The following is an 18,049-nucleotide window of genomic DNA, read 5'->3' on the forward strand; positions in this document are numbered from 1 at the left end:
GTCGGCAGGTTTTTCTAGTCAGTCGGGAAACAGGAAACACATTTTTTCTAGGCCTAACATTGTGTTCCATTAGGAAGATGATGCTATATCCTGGGTACTATCCTATTATATTTGTATGCCGGGGATCCCATACTTGCTCCCAATTTCTTAGGGAGCGAGATGTATACGTCTCTGTTATCCCTATTTTTTAGGGAGCAAGTATGGGACTCACTGCCCCGGCATACACATAGGATCATAGTACCCACTACCCAGGCAAAGATGATGCGACATTCATCTTGGTTATGTGTAGTGTTGACTAACCGCTTGTATTAAATCATTCATGATCACCTATTCCTAAAATTGTGGACATTTTTTTTTTAAAATTGTACAATGACCTGAAAGCATCAATGAAATGATCTCAGTGACCAAGTAAAAGATATGGAAGACAACTTTAATGGTTTTATTCATGAAGGTATACATCTAATACATGTATTGTTTATATCAAACAATTTGGTATCATGATCTAATCAATATAAATATACAGTATATTTGTTACAAGTGCAGATACATAAAGGCGAGATGGGTTATCTAAGAATAGTATATACTAGTATTTATTGTCAAAAGAACAGTTTGGCTGTGTGTATGTAATCTTTACTGCTTTACAGTGATATCCTTTTGTATCATTATCAAATCTAAATACATGATTGTATACTTAGTCTGTATATACAAACATTTGGGTTATTCCATTTTCTATCTTTTGGGGGTCGGTTAGGGCTTCAAGGTTTTTTCTGGGTATTGTATACCATGCTTTATCCATAGATGTCCTTTATCAACCAATGTTAGGCACGATTCTGGATATTCCATGCGTTTTCAGAACTCTGCCTGGAATAAATCTACACTCTTGGATACATAGACTACCCAGAACCGTGCCCGATCCTTAGCCTCTACCAGTTTTCGGGAGGTGGTTGGAAACAGTTGAAATCGGTCAACTATAGCGGACCAACTCCCATGGCATGCTATCTCTCAAGTAGGCCGATTTCTACTCTTTCCTGCCGCCTCCCGAAGCCTGGTAGAGGCTACCCGATCCTAACCCTAACCAATTTAGCCTTAGCCAAGATAGACACAGTTCTGGATATGATATTGGGTGCATCATGGAGGTATTTTTCTACCTCCATGGGTGCATGGGCTGGGCATGCCATGGCATTGAGAATTTTCTACTATTATTTACTATAACCTTCAGTATATCACATATCTTCCCATTGATTCATCAAATACTCAGCACCCCTTCATTATCTAAATGGAATAGTCCATAGTTACATCAATACTGTTCTTTCATCATTTACAATCAATACAATTATGGCCACTTCCGGTCATAATACTTCACCTTGCCTAATAATGCTTACAACAATGATAGGCTGTATGGATTGACTTATCAAGCCCTAATTGAAAAAAAGGTGTTACTTTTATTTACATCACAATCTACATAGTATTAGGAAAGAATTATAAATACTAACCCCTGTTAAGTGACTTGGCTTTTTTAAAACTTGATACTAGACGTAGACAACTTTGCATTTATCTGTTATCTTTCAATCCTGAACTTTACCTACATGTACGTAGTACCCTGATTTCATGATTTTCATGATTGTTTGATTTGTCAAAGTTCCTTGATTGTCATAAAATATCATGATGTTCAAACTGTAATACCAAATGCATTCTTCCAAGGACTTGATTCAATACAGTCATTCTGTATAATTAGAACAAATTGACTGTCAACAGCTTTTGGCTCACATTGCCAAAATAAATAACTTTCATCACATCAGGAACACATTCCCCTTCAGATTTTACAACTGGAAAGATACAAGAACTATCATACTGTATATATCAATATATAATTAACAACAAAACAGATGTTTTCCTCATCTTTGTACATTTAAGTTAGTTACAATTACTAGTACCTTATTGTGGAACTGGCCTCAGAAATGTTACAATCATTGATAATCTGTTGCTATGGCGATTTGGAGTGATTGGCTAAAAATATCATGTGACACCATGAGATTCTCTTGAGATCTAAAGTTGTTGGCTTAACAATGTTTTGTTGGCTTTGAAGTGCATTAGCTTGAAAGTGTTCTCAAAGTATACAACTTGATTGGGGTTTGTACAATTCTGTATGCAGCAATGTCTTAACCATTACTTGTAAATAGTGATATTGGCAAGTGCACAAATATAGATATCATATCATAAAATTGTATATTATAAAGACAAACACCTTACTCAATTGGAAGACTGTGCCTGATCGATAATGCATGGCACTGAGTTATACCTCCTAGCAAATCAACTCAAACTTATGTATACATAAACCTACTATCATACTGACCTATCATGTCATAAGAATTCATCATTCTAGATGACTTAGTCATGATTATTTTGTATCATAAACTACTTTAAGTTTTTCTGAATGAGATCTGAGCACCTTGATTAGAGACTGTCAGCATACAAACAATGCTGTACATGTGCGCTCAGTGCATTCCTTTTACTTTACATGTACAAAAGACTAAAGGTACAATCCTTGAGAGTCATTCTTGACTATTAGTGATAACAGTGATGTCGGGACCAGACAAGAGATGTCATTTTGAGTACTTCTTCCCATTTTTTCTGTAAACTTTCTCGTGTAAATTATCTTTTATCTAAAATCAGCCTGAGTGTGCAAGCACGTCTAACCCTCGGAAGACTGGGAACAACAGACGATAAACCGGATAGTGAGTGAATGATTGTGAGAATTCTACCTCCTTGTCCAGAAATCCCTCTATACAATGTATTATTATTCTTTATCGTACTCATAAGTCGGTTGCCCTAGCAACCTGAGTATAGTAACCAGACGTCGGCAGAACGTACTGCACCTGCGCGAAATCCTGATTTTTCACGGTTTTTGTTGGATGTTTGGTCAATGTTGCATTAGAATTTTGCCTGTGGCAGAGAATATTTTTTCGGACATAACATTTGGAATCCACAGACGGGATGTTGACCTTATATACACCAGTACGACCTTATATGAGACGTTCTGCCGAACTTCTACAATGCACAATACATTACAGGTTTTGTGCAGGTGCAGTACGTTCTGCTGACGTGCTTCAGACTACTAATCTGCTGCCACTTCATTCAGGAAAAATACATCTTTTATACATTATCATTTTCTGTACATCTTTCCTTCACAGGATGACCTGCATCACATGTACAATCATTTGTCGACAAGTTCTTCCTAAAACAAACATTAAAATCTGCGGACAACAGAATACTGACAAGAACATTTACATTCCAACTAAATCTCATTCTAAGACTATAGATACCTGAACATAATCTTTGTTACAGTTGAGATATGAGAAGTACAAAGGGTCTCTTTTGCAAAACTTTTGTTTCCTTTTGAACCTTGAAAAGAAAAATTTGTCTTCATACTTTTTATTTGCCTATCAATCAAGAGTTTGTGCTTAATAAAACCTGATTTTCTGACAACTCTCCAGTGTCACTGATGAAAGGTAGTGAATGCTAGCTGAAATGTCTGACAGTTTCCAAAACCATATCCAGTTGCTTGAGTCACTGCTTTCAGTGTATGAAGGGTCTCAGCTTGCAGATCAGATGAACCTTGGTTCAGATGATAGTCACTTGGATGTCATCTTTCAGGATCCATGTTGGCTTCTCAGAAATAGGTTCTATGGAAGAAATCATAATATCCGTTACACATGATTGTTAGTTAAATGTTATTTGCATTCAGCTCATTGCATTAGGGTTTAGAGTACATCACACTGACTGTAAAACTTGTTTGCAGGTTTGCCAGGTGTAAGAAATGTCTGCCAAAAATGGTCATCAAACAACAACAATGATGACTCAATACAGATTATCCAATGATATTAAAAGCATATATTAAGCAAGTTATTATAACATTGCAAATTCACAGACTCTGAGTCAGTCATACTAACTTAAAGACAAGTAATAGGCAAAGACTGAGTCCTAAATTGGCCCGCAAGAAGCCTTTAGCAAAGACAGTGCTGTGTAAGGGAAAGGCTGTCCAACAAGACTGGAGTACTAGTGTAGGGGTGGGAGGGGGGTTAACCAGGTATTAGAAGAGTGTCCATCAAGGAACAATGGGCCACAATGGGGATAGGCCATGAATTTCAAAGGTGTGTGAATGAGTGGTGTGTGTAAAAATGAAGATATCACTCATACATGTAAACTCAAATAGGTTTGTCGTTTTGTATTTTTTGGGGATTGACCTACCTGAGCTAATTTTCCTTACCCAATACGTAAAAATTTTGTTTCACCATCGTTTGCTGGTTAATAAATTGTTAACATTCCTCTTTCCACCCTGCATGGTTCCCCGCGGCGGCTCCATACCACCCTCTCCACCAGTGCAGCCCTCTCCCTCACACATGCAGTCCAAGTGTACACATGCTCATACTTGCATAGGAGCGGGGCTACCAGTCCAACTACTGTTAGTAGCACTAGTGGTGTTTCTATGCAAGTGTGGGACACATGTACATGAAAGATAGAGCAGCTACAGAGATGGTAAGAAAAACTCTTGATTGCTATTCAATATGTCTTGACTTTCATAAGTCAAATGAAAAAAAATCAAATGAAGGCAATGCAGTCAAAAAATTTGGTTTGAGTCAATTTTATTTATTTCAAGTTTAACATTAAATGAAGAAACTGACAATTTTCTTGTCCAGAAAGGCCTTCTTTCTTATTAAAGAAAAATAAAGTATATTCTCTTTGACCTTGAGCTTACATTCAAGTCAAGGTCACTCATTTGATCTTAGTGACCTTCAGCTTACATTGAGGTCAATGTCATTCATTGACAATGACATTTAGTAATTCAGTTTTTCCTAAATCTCTGTGAAAAGCATGCTGAACACCACACCAAGCTACACCACAAGCTTAAGCTCTAGGCACAGCAAATCATAACAGTTACAGTTACTATCCTACAGAGCAAATTCATGCCACTACAAAGCAGCACAGAAATGCAAATAATGCAGCCACTACTCAGCAACCACAAGCAAACTACAATGTATATATACCGGTAGCCTGGTGATCATCCCTATTTTCTCTCCATTTGGAATAGGACTACAGGTACAGGATAGGGGAACAACAGAGAGAAAACAGGCATGGTTACCAGCCTAGTAAAGAGCATACAGGACTGTTAGCAGGGTGCAGTGTGAGCGAGAGCAGTGTGATCTTACCCTCTTGAATGTCTCCCATGGCGAGAGTGTGGGTTAGTTTCTTCCTACAACAACAGTCACAACTTTTGAGTGCAGCAAACATAAAAGGAGTTAAAGACAGACTCACAGTGCAAAAGGGGTATACAAAGGACTATTCCATTCAAACACTGTTGGGAGGGGTGTGACGGAAGGTAAATTTTTCACCACAACCAAGGGAAGACAACTATTACAAACGTCACTCACAGAAGAAAGTGTAAAGAAAAGGGGGAACTGGAATGGTCTACAGAGGATTGGGGAAGAAAATAGCTGTAAGATACTGGAATGAACAATTTCCTTCCTGCACCCCCTTCAAGTGTTCTAATGGAAGAGCCCAGGGTATACTACTACAAACTACTGCATGAGCATGTGTACACAACATGACAAAACTGTGACATCACCGTGGTTACAGGTTAGTGATTTAGTAAACAAAGAAGTTCAACATAAAGTATGTTGTGCAGTTGGTGAATGATGTTATGTTAGTATTGTCCATGTTGAAACAAGGGTAATGTGACAGCAAATAAAAGACAATGGAGGCTCCACCCACGAGGTGGTGCCAAAAAAAGTACACTACGATTAACACCACTTACACTTCATCTTCGTATGCTTTAGGTGGGGCAACAGCGATCACAAGGGTCAGGGAATCCTAAAAACAATAAGAAAGTAAATACAGTACTCATCATTAATTTTGTTTTTAAACAACATGAAAAATTTTTTAACATATTAAATAAAATCATTAATATCAGTTGCCATCAAGTGATTAAGCTTATCTGTGCAGCACTCAAAGTCTTTGCTGACTTGCACATCAGAATTTTTTATGTACTTACATGTATCTACTACTTCTATAGCACAATAACACAGTCATGCAGTAACTGTTTCACATTTGAAAGGGCTTTGAGTTGCACATCATGATATGCAGGTGGCCACAATATCTAAATCTACAGTTGCAGATCAAGACATACACACACAAGTTGTGCATCGGGATATATGGAGTTGCACAATCAGGATTATGTACTAAGTCTTGCACATCAGAAATTTAAGTTGTACATCAGGCATTGGAGTTGCACATATGGTATATGGATATGGTATTGCACAGGATTACAGTCTTGTACATCATGAATTTCAGCAATGCACATCAGCAAAATGGAGTTAATGTTGCACAATCAGGATTAAGCAGTTGCACATAAAGGGTGATTGTACAGATTGCACAATCAGATTCAATGATGCAAATCATAAATTACAGTTGCACATCAGGAAATGCAGCAGTAGTGTCTTACCCCTGTAGCCTTCATCTCCTCCCGGAGGATCTCCTGTGCCCGGGCCAGCCTGATGTCCAGCATGGTGCGGCCGTTACAGTTCATAATCTGGTCTCCCTTGTACAGGCCACCTGGAACAGCACAAACATCACTGTTAGGATCACAAGGTTAGGGGTTCGAATCCCAGGTTTGTTAGACTGATGTCCAGCATGGTGTGGCATTAGTTCATGACAGGCCACCTAAAAAATCATGGGTATTACTAATAGGTAAGGGCTGGAAAACCCCAGGCTAACTGTACAGTAACTGTTATGTACATGAGCCTATGCAGTACATGTCATGTAATATTTTTAATGCCTGTCAATGGTATAAGTTTGGAGCTAAGGGTAAAGCCAAAAGGTAGATTTACCAATCCAGAAATAGAATCCCTGCATTCTACAAATGTATCTGGATCCCAATCTTTCCCAACACAAAATCAAAAACCAAAAAATGCAACCTCCTAAGAAAAGCTAAAAGCAACAGGTGGGAAATAAAGCCGACTGCTACCCATACACACCAGGGAGTCCCTGCCCCCAAGCAGTATACTGTAAAATTTCACTTTACAGTATATTCCTGGTAGAAAAATTTCACGGTCTGAGAAAAATGGACATGTTCGCAGAACTATATGTTCGCGGTGGCCGCAAGTTCAGAAGAAAGAAAGTCAGTAAATAATTTGTTTGCAGTAATGATAAATTTGCAGTATACACTGATTCTTAGCCCCCAAAACTGGGAACATAATTTAAAAGTGATTTACAGTAATGAAAACTGGAAGCTACAATGTAGTAGGACACAGTGAACTGCTCCTCACCATGTGTGTGTGCCAGACCTCCCTCCCACACCTCCGTCACAATCACCTTCCCTCCCAGCACGGAGTCAATCCCTCCTTCAACTGTCACTCCCAGATCTGTGTCCTGGAAACAGAAAAAATCACAGTCAATGTCTTATAGGGCTGCCACATATTTCATCACTACCGGTAATCTTTATGTTTACTGAAAGAAAACATCTGGTTTTTGCTCTGTTTCTTCCTCTTCTTCTTCAATCTCCAAACAGTGACCTCTGACCTGACCAATGACATGATTTGTTGATGTCTGTCACCATGGTGACTGGTGTTGGGTTACATAATGTTGCAATTTCATGGTCTGCTCTGCTCCTGTCACCATATACTTGTAGTGCATGTATGTGAATGTGTTTGAGTAAGAATTAACAGAGCAGACCATGTCTGAAGGTAAACATCATTAGCTTTGCAAATGTTACTTCAATCTCTAGTTATATATTGTAAAACATTTAATTTAAAATGATATATATATATGTCATGCATGTGTTCCTCACCTTCTCTTTTTTGATCTTGATCATCCGTATCTCTCTGCCTGCTATCTGAGGCTTGGTGAACTGCATGTGAACATTGTAGAGTGTCAGGATTGAATAGGTTTATTTATGGCCCATTTTACAGCTTTCATCATACAGTAAGTGACTTACTGGTCATACCAAGAAGACTGATCAATTATTAGATATCATAGAATGGAACAATCACATATAATTTCCAAATGAAAGTTAATCAACGGTGTTGGTTACATACACTTAATAATTATGTATGAAACACACTAGTAAGCATTTAACAGATTCTGAACTTATTCTACTCTTACTAAGTCTTAATACATTGTAGATACACCAACTCCAACAGTAACTTGATAATGTATAAGATTGATGAACTAACCAGACTGGCAGGGTCGAACTTCTCTGGCGACAGTTTGTCCTGACCAATCCTGGAGGGCGTTCTTCTTACCTAGAGACACACGGAATGCTCACAACTTTTTAAGACATGACATACATTGAAAAGACAATGAGACACCAGCATTATTATGTTTCCCATAATATGAAAATTTTAAACTGAAACTAATAGCATGAAACGTATACATCTCTGTGATTTGACTGTCAGTGAGTTCAAGCTAAAATCTACAAAATGAGGCAGAAGACAGTACAGTTGACAGTGCAAGAAGACAGAAAACTTAGTTGTACAACTTATCTTTCACAGAACGATCTTACATTTAAGTACTGAAGTTTCGTTGGAGACAGAATAGAAAAAGGTACATGATCAACAATTTTTATGTTACATGCTATGGACGAATGAAAACCTCGTAATAGTTTAAGTCACTCAGAAATTAAAGCAGATACTGAATGATAATGTGGCTTTAGATTATGTATTCTTAAAACTAGACATAAAAACTGTCAAGGTTTTTTTAATTGACAGAAAAGAGGCAGATTGTTTTGTGTCATACTAGACTAAAATTTGCTTTATTCAAATACAATCATTAAAAATCTGGTGACACACTAAAAATCTCTTCATTTGTTTACATATTATGTGCACATCTTTGGCAGAAAATCCAGATTTTACACCTTTTATTGTATATACTACAATGTAATTTCATTTATTAAACGTTTATACAATGTCTCAGGGTTAAAATAAACTTTTCTCAACTTTTCCAGAAAAAAATGAAAATGGAGTCCGACATAATATCTTTGAATCACAAAACTTAAGATTACTGCATGCATCAATATTATTGTCAAACAATGTCAAAATTCTGCATATTATAAATAGGATCCATCATGGCTTTTCCTTGTCCACTTATTTGTTATTACTTAAAATTAATAAACAATATTTTACAAGTGGCTGTATTCCACTGCTGCAGTTACTTCAGAATCTGTCATCACAATACAAACACAGCAAATCAAAACTCCCCCCATCTCTTGTGGCACAAGTTAATGGCACACTAGCCTAGGGTAAAATCTAAAAAATTAAAAAATGGCAACTTCTCTGCATACTGCACTATGGGCACTACCATCTTTTATGATACTAAGACCAACTTTAATACATGGACATCCCATTGACATGGCAGTATCATAATTCATTCCTAGTCATTGACTACAATACAGTCATACATTTGATATTAGCAGCTGCAATAATTATAGTTTTCCATAATAATTTTACAATATGATAATATTTTGTAATGTAAATTGTGATATACTGCAGTGATGTACCAGTAAAGAGTAATAAATAAATTATAACTAGTATGCTTTTTAGTTAGTCTTCATGTTGCAGCTGGACTAAAAATGAACTCTTTTTTTTAAAGTACACTTCTCAAGAGTTAAATCGTGAACTTCAAGATATGTATACTTAGTACAATGTAGCTGCTTTCTATGGCCACCACCATCATACACCACACACCAAAATTGTCCTGACTTTAAAAAACATGGCATATCTGACTGCATGACAGCATCAGTCTGCAATATCTACAAAAGCCACCAGTCACCTTAATATGTAAATTACACCCTGTCGTTACCAATTAGCATAATTTATGCATGCCAATCGACAGTACTTAACTTCTGCTGGCCTGGAGGGGGGGTGAACTTATTAAAGGGAGGCTAGAGTCGAGTCACTCCCTCTCCTAGCACGTAAGCCTCACCCTGAAAACAGGTCACAAGTTGGACTGCAATTCTTTCAAATCTCTCTGGATGCTTAGAACATTTTTAAACAACAAAAGAATAAAAAAAGGTTGCAAATGAGTGTGGAATGTGTTGGGTTGTTATTGGTTTGAAAGCCGTGGGGAAAAGGCTGTGAGTTATTTTTTCTTTGAATGGTATGGTTAGAGCTGGGTTAATTTTAACAGAAAACTTATAGATGTGATGGCTCAGGGGGTTAATGGTTAGCTTTTGCAGGACTGCCAGAAATTGTCAACAATATTACAGGGGGGCCTGCATGGGGGGTCCCGACAACGCTCTCGATTACGTTTTACTGTAAATTCCAAGTGGCTACAACGCATTACATAGAATTAAAACTGCGAATACGCTCTACGCAAAATGTGTCAATTACGCTCTACGTTGAATTAGAGCGGTGTGTCTACGCTCGATGTAAAATTAAAACGGCGGATTACGCTCTACGCAAAAGGGCATGCATGCGGGCCCCCTTACAGGTATGAGGGAAGTACAGATATCTGAAATAATGTCGACCATGATAATCATATTTCTTCTTTTTGAAATTCATAGTGTTGACAAAACTTGTTGGAAATACAAGGCTCTCCTTTGAAACAAAAGAGAGATTCAGAAGTATATAGATTTGAAATAAAGTTTAAAAAAATAAAAGAGATACTGACAATACAGGGCAGCCAGTGAAGACATGGAGTGTAGGCACAAGGAAAGGTTGAAGCAAATAAAAAGATGACAAGAAAGAGATAAAGTTAGAGATGTTAGACAAGACACAAGAGTTTGGGACACATCCCAGCCACCTCTTTGTGCAGTACAACTGCTCCACCTAGCAGGAGAGCTCTGCAGTGCAGTTTATATTTCTTGCCAATAGGTATTCTTGGTGTTTTTGAACACATTTCCTAGCCTGGGTGCCATTTTTCCGCAATCAAGGCAGAAATATTTAGTAAGCAGAGGTGACTAGTATGCGACGGCACTTAGAGTTTACAGTCATGTAGTCTTGAATACAAGTAATACTGGTAAATCTGCTTAATAATATAAAAACTACAAATGAAAATGAATACCAGACTGAGTTATATTTTCAAACATAGGATCACATCATCCACATTCTAGTAGTAAGTAAACGCTCGCCTCGCGCCTACGGCGCTCGAGGTCCCCTCTAGCAGTGGGAAGAACCCCCCCATTCAAAATCCTGGCTACGGGCATGTAAAGATATCAATGATCACATCAAATTGTATGAAAATACTTCCTTTCATGCACAAGACCATACAAACTTGTTATATCAATGACATTCCAGTGCATAATTGGTATAATTCCCCCAAAAGAAACCTTGCTCTTTCTGACAGGTATAAGCAACAATACCTGTCAATGCTCTTGAGTAACACTGCCAGACATTGAGATTATCATGATCATATCACTTTCAGCCCATAGAAGAAAAATGGGACATTAAAGATGTGAAACTGTTTGAAATGAGGTCATTTTTTACTCTTTGCATCAATCAAGTTTAGAGTCTCAAGTCAAGAGGAAAGAATTAGGCCCCATTCCACTTCTTGCGGAGCATTTAGGGGTGGTGCCCATGGCCATCTCCCTTTCTGTAGCCCTTGGGCCACACAGTTCTGCAAGCACTACAGCAGGGGGGTAGTCCGCTGGTAGTGTTGTGAATTTGACCTAGACCAATATACACTTTCTCATAAATGCTGAGTGCTGAGCAGAGAAAGCAGTATGTATACCATTCTTAAAAGCTAATTAAAAGTCTTTGGTATGACTCGGACGAGGTTTGAACTCACGACCTCCCGCTTACAAAGTGAGCACCCTCAAAAGATTAAGTCAGCAATACAATCAAATTTGTATGGCTCAACTAACACCATTCACTATGACCAAAAGGGTTATAGTGAATGGTGGTAGTGAGCCTTGTTCACAGAATGGACCTGCCTACTGCAGCTTCCGGGACGGGACGTCGGAATTATGTGTCTTTATTACAGCAAAGCGTGAACAAGGTTGATGGAATTGGTAAAAAATCTGGGTAAGTCCCAATTTACTTGTTACTTGTGTTGGCTAGAAAGTTTAGCCCTTTTGGTCATAATGAAGTATACCAACACAGATGAACTTTCATGCTACCACCATTCACACATGCACACAGTTCCTAACTTACCCCCTGTGCAGCACTGGGACTCATGTAAGTTTTGGGAGGACTGGGGATGAGGTTAGGTTTCCTCAGGTCCTTCTCTGCCTCCTGACTCAGCCACTGTTGTTCCCGCTGGATCTCCCGCTCTGACTCCTTAGCTTCCTGCTGAAGACGGTGGATCCTCATACGCTCCTCCTTCTCCTACAGAAGGTATCATTATCATTATCATTTTTGGCCTTTCAATAGACCTGTTTACCTTTCAGAGATTGAAAGAACTGCTTATGTCACAGGGGGACATTTTGAATAGAATGCCGTTCTAGAACCCGGAAGTTGAACACGGCTTTCGCTTGCGGTGTCCCCCCTGGCAGATCACTGCATTCTGTTCTCAGATACCAGAATCGGCTATCTGGTGAGATTGGGTGGAAAAGAAACAGGGGACAGCCATCATTCAATGAAGTATCAATAATCTTTAGACTCCTTGTACTGGAGCAGGTCTGGAAACTTTCAGAAATCATTAAATCAGTAAGGGGGACAACGCAATTGAAAGCGAGTTCTATAATTATAGAATGGTGTTGTATCAAAAATTTCCACCCTGTGATGTAAGCAGTTCGTGCGATCAGTGAAAGGTAAACAGGTCTATTCAAATATTAAGTGTTCTAGCCAGCCTGGATTTTTTCTTTTCTGTCATCCCATTTTGTTTGACATACATGTAATATCATGTTGAGGGTGGAAGGTGCATGCTCCCCCAGGAAAAATTTGAAATCTTGACCCTCTGAAATGCTATTTCCTGCATTTCGAGATGCAAATTTTGATTGTAGAGTAAAAGCTTACCGGTATCTCTTTTTATTAGTGAAAAATTATACAAAGGTTTCAGCTTGATTTTTTGGGGGGTCTGTGTCTGCCAAAGATGACAGAATGGGCAAAATTTTTGTCCATCATTTGACAATTCGTCAATGAAAATAAAAATTGCAGCTGGCTAGAACACTACCAGTAATTCAAAGAGTCTGACACATTTACGTGAAATGCACAAAGTCATCAAGAGAAAACTGTACAGAGTTTGTGTCTCTTATTGAATCATGGGTGGAAAAGTCTTTTGGCAAAAGAATGACTTAATCCAATTTTTTTCATCATTGTCAACTGAGTCTAATTTAGGTCAGCACACATCAGCAACAAATTGACAGATCTTTATCATTTTGCAAAACAAGAGTTAGTCTAACAATGTAACTGGTATCTGAAATTCCATATTAATCGGACCAGGCTAATTTCAAGCATTTTACTAATTCTCATTTTTATGTATTCTATAACGGAGTATCAGACTATATTTCAATGTATTCTATCAAAAATCTTCAATTTTCATCGCAATAACACAATCACACAAAACACACGATAAGGCCCCATTTCTAATTGGGATAAAATTGTCCGGATCGAGCCGAATCAAAGCGAATCAATTCGGCTTCATTTGGACAATTTTACATTTTTAGTATGTAAGTAACTGAGAGAGAGAGAGAGATTTACATAATTAGATGCAAATTATGCAAATGAAGTCTTCATAGAAATTCCTTCTTAATTATGCAAATTAAGTCTTCATTTGCATAATTTGAATCTAATTATGTACATCTCTCTCTCTCAGTTACCTACATACTAAAAAAGTGGGAATGGGGCCTAAAATTCTTATCAAATTATCATCAATGACAGTTGTCAATCAAACTGAGTAAAAGCAGACAGAAGGACAGAGCCAGTAGATACAGAAGAGGCAAACCCCGTGCAGGCTAGGCCGGGTGGAATACCTGCTGCAGGCGATTCTGCTCCTCCAGTTTTTGTTGGAGTTCGAGCTCCTTCCTGCGCTTCTTGTCGTGCTCCGAGAGCTGGTCCTACGAGCGACAGACGTGCAGCGTAACAGCGTACCGTAACATGCAGAGAGTCACAAGCAAGCCATGCCACCCTATTGCTACTCTTAAAACATGGTTTGTACATACATGACTGTACAACTGACAGATGAATGTTTGGGAAAGTTATCTTTGTTTGTGCATTTAGGCTCTCTTGGAAAGCAGCTAGTAGTACTAGCTTGACTGAAGGGACTACATCATGCATTGTTTTCAAGATCAGTCCAAACAAATTTAGGAGACAAATACTTACAAACCACCTAAGTCTACAGATTTTGTTAATAGCTCCAAAAATACATTACATTATTTTTTTGTGTAGAAATACGTGTCACACTCAGTCTAGTGAATGACATGTTCACAATATAGTAACAGTTACAGTAAACTGTTACAGTAAGTTAGTAACAGAATTAGTTTCCTTGATTTTAAGACATTCTAACAATCCAAGATGTGTACAAACCATGTCTACCAGGCTTACAAATGTATGCACACTACTCCTACAAAATACAATATTGTAAGCATTCTACATGTAGCTTCCCTACAGGCAAAACCTACATGTAGGGCAAGGTGGCTCACAGTGTTAAGCAGAAGACATGCAGACTGATTAAACTGATTTCTCATGATTCTGAATGATTGGTTACAAACTCACATGCTGGAGTAACAAACAATGCAGTTTGACATGCTGCTATAGAGAGTGTTAGTCATGTCCATTGAGCTGAATTCAGTTTGATGAAAACTAGTATTAGGGAGATGGTGAAATAGTGATGGCAAAGAGAGTTGACATTTTACAATTTTTCTTGCATTTTTAGCCCTCCCCAAAAATCCTCACCAGCCTATATAGGCCAATTAATAACATGCTATGTTTGTCAGCTAAAGCCCCTGCCACACATAGCTGAATACGGCGTCCAGTGTTCTGGGCATGTTCAGGGGTAAAATCTGACTCAAATTTAACTCAAATTTGACTGGATTGGTATAGAAAGTCAGACATGGGCTAAATCTGGTCAGACTGCTCCCAAACTTCAGCCAACTGGTGCTCAGGGGAAGGCACTGAATGTGTGACAGGGGCTTAATGCTTCGGAAAAAGTAACTGTCCTTGGTGCTGAAATGCATATCATTTCCTTGTGATGATGTTTTCATTGATGAAAGCCAATTTGGACAACTAGTCAGAGACTAAGGGAAAGGTGCTAATTGATAGTGACGAGGTGTTGAGGTGTGGAATGGTTGGAAAGTTAGGAACATTGTGAAAAGGGAACTAAGGTGATATGGAAATGGTGAATGTATGGCAATAAGCAGATTCTGACATTTTTAGCATGGTGACTTATGGAAAGTCACTTTGTTTCACAATAAAGTAAAAATATGTTCAACTAAATCCATGTCTTTTATCCAGCAAAAAAACAAATGAATACCTAAAATACTTGGGGCAATATACACATAACACTGGGAGAAACAACAGTACTGTGTCTAATAATTAATTAACACCCTACAAAATTATGATAAGGTAAATGTTTTCTTCCACATGGTGGCACAAGTTGTTATCATGCTGCAAGGAGTAGCAAACTTAAGACCAACTTTTAAAGATGATTTAATACTCTGATTAAACTACTGCTTGTCCAAAATTAAATTATAACCACTTTTTGGGTGGTCTCTTGGATAATCTTTACCATTGACAAGTATTGAAAATCCTGACTAGTATAAGATCTTCATTAGGCAGTATCTATGGGAAGTTGTGATGAGTTCCAGGTCTTACCAGTTGCAGCTGTGTCTGTTTCTCCTTCCTCTCACTCTCCCTACGCTGGGCCTGGGTCCTGCTCTCCATGCTCCGCTTACGACTCTCTTCTGACAGAAGGTATCATGAACAAATTGTCAGGAAGAACATAGAAGTAACTAGAAGGTAACATTTGCAAAGCAAAATAAATGTTTACCTTGCTCGCATATAGACTGTTAATTCTTACTCAAACACATTTTCATATATGGAGTCCAATCCCTCCTGCTATAAAATTGCAACATGAAGTAACACAACACTAGTTAACATGGCAACAGACATCTGGTTCAGGTCATTGACCTCATTTGTTTGAAGAAGAAGAGGAAAAAGAAACAGAGCAAAAACAATATGTTTTCCTTCTGTGAAGGTACACGTAATAACTTAATCAATTGATTGGCTTGCAGTCATGAAACATACTCTTAAGACTAGTAAACACAATTTTAATTATTATACAGTTTTGTGAAGCTTTTAGACTTGTTGATTCTTGAATAAAAAAATAGAAATGCCAGAAACCAGTACAAAAAATCCTGTTAAAAAGGAGAAGGAATCATCAATAACCAAACTGTGACTCAAGTAATTTATTGCAGAGACAAAGCTCCAACATACAGAATGCTACATGTATAAGGTATATTCCATACCACCCTCAGTCTCAGCCCTCCAGCAGGATGGATCGCCCCTAATCTGGCACAACTATTTATGCCATCCCACCATTAGAAAACACAGGTGTTGATGCAAAATATGCCACAAACACACACACACAAACACACAAACTAAAATTTGTATTACCCATACCTTGTTTTTTCTCGTCGTCTATTTTCTGCTGGGTGAGGCTGAGGTTGAGCAGCTCCTGCTCCAACTGTCGACTGATCTCTTCATCATCCTCTTCAGCTGTTCAACAAAGCAAGGTACAAACAACCATGATCACACTAAGGCAACAATCCCACTTTTAGGATAAAATTGGCCAGATCAAAACGAATTGATTCGGTTTGATCTGGCTTCCATCCAGCTTGAAGAAGGATCAAACCAATTTGAAATGATAGTGATCTACGACAGGTTACAACGAATAGACAATTCTCATGGCCATAGCACCCAACTTGCGACAGGAGGTGGCTTAAGACTGCCTAAACCGAAGACAACCGCAATGGAAAGAACATTCGTTTACAGAAGTATAAAATCTCACAACAACCTTACACCACACGCCAGGTCAGCCACACCAACACTATTCAAGAACATCATAAACGACATGATAACTCACAAGACTGATACATACAAACCCTTAAAGCACCGGTGGTAAGGTACTTCACAAGCAAGAAGCTATATATTATCATTGTATGCGACCTCTGACCTCCCAAAAGCGATCTAGTAATGTCATGCTGCCTTGTAGTAGATTATTGCTTTGTAATTTTATGCTAGTTGCGGTGTAATGGATGCAAGTGTTATGTTATGTTATGTGCCTTAATTTGCATTACATTTGTGTACTGTTTTGTGAATCCAGGAAAAATAGATTAGATTTGTTATCTAATCTAATGGATATCTAATAAAACATCAAACATCATCAAATCAATTCGGCGCAATCCTGACAATTTAATCCTAGAGGGAATGGGGCCAAAATGTACTTTCAAATGAAACAATACATTCTGTTGATAAACATTATGGATTCTGACACAATGTTTTCCCTTAGAAATATTTGTCTTAAAATCATTATCATGTTTAACTTACCTCTGATCAACTGTAAGTAGCTCTTAGTTATCCTCCAGCTATGACCACATGATCATTTCAACCAACAAATCAAATTGGTGTGGCCTAATGCATGGCATGTAGCATCATCAAAGTGCTGTGAAGATTAGAAGACTTACATTTCCTTTTCTGCAATTTGTTTTGTTGTTCTTCTTCCTGCTTTTTCTTCTCTTCAGCCTCTCTATAAACATCAGATGAGGACAATATAGTCATTATCCCATGCCAACCAAAGGAAAAAAATGTGTTGCGTATGGTTACATTAAGAAAGAGAAACCTCCTTGGTCGTATTGAGCAATTTTCTTCTTTAACACAAAGTCTTAAATAATCTTACTGATATTAACACAAAAATGTATTGGTTGGAATGAAATTTTTAGTCTACTAAGTGTTTGATGCTTTCCTTCCTTAGTCATTCTGTTTTCTATTTTCTGTGTAAACGATCAACTCTTGCTGTCCACTTTATTTTACCATAATCCTGGAATGAACAGTCCCTCTCCAACAGGTTTTGCCTTATTAATTTGTCTGTAGTTAATACCGTTTAAAATTTATGAAGAAGA

The 18,049-nt window shown here is 38.0% G+C and overlaps 1 protein-coding gene across 1 annotated transcript in view; it reads right to left on the reverse strand.

Annotated features, from left to right (window-relative positions):
* Window positions 1-3,326: 3,326 nt before the first annotated feature.
* Window positions 3,327-18,049, reverse strand: part of LOC109470342 (harmonin-like) — a 45,510-nt gene continuing 30,787 nt past the window's right edge. Inside the window, exons 16-27 of the mRNA XM_019769263.1 lie at window positions 17,615-17,676; window positions 16,551-16,646; window positions 15,744-15,832; window positions 13,904-13,987; window positions 12,144-12,317; window positions 8,229-8,297; window positions 7,844-7,903; window positions 7,323-7,425; window positions 6,500-6,609; window positions 5,813-5,868; window positions 5,208-5,251; window positions 3,327-3,683 (exon numbers count right to left, since the gene is read on the reverse strand). Coding sequence (XP_019624822.1) covers window positions 3,622-3,683; window positions 5,208-5,251; window positions 5,813-5,868; window positions 6,500-6,609; window positions 7,323-7,425; window positions 7,844-7,903; window positions 8,229-8,297; window positions 12,144-12,317; window positions 13,904-13,987; window positions 15,744-15,832; window positions 16,551-16,646; window positions 17,615-17,676 — 1,009 coding nt within the window. The 3' untranslated portion in view covers window positions 3,327-3,621. The remainder of the gene's footprint in view (window positions 3,684-5,207; window positions 5,252-5,812; window positions 5,869-6,499; window positions 6,610-7,322; window positions 7,426-7,843; window positions 7,904-8,228; window positions 8,298-12,143; window positions 12,318-13,903; window positions 13,988-15,743; window positions 15,833-16,550; window positions 16,647-17,614; window positions 17,677-18,049) is intronic.

Source organism: Branchiostoma belcheri, unplaced genomic scaffold (genome assembly GCF_001625305.1).
Source record: "Branchiostoma belcheri isolate BF01 breed outbred unplaced genomic scaffold, Haploidv18h27 scaffold22, whole genome shotgun sequence".
Taxonomy (NCBI): domain Eukaryota; kingdom Metazoa; phylum Chordata; class Leptocardii; order Amphioxiformes; family Branchiostomatidae; genus Branchiostoma; species Branchiostoma belcheri.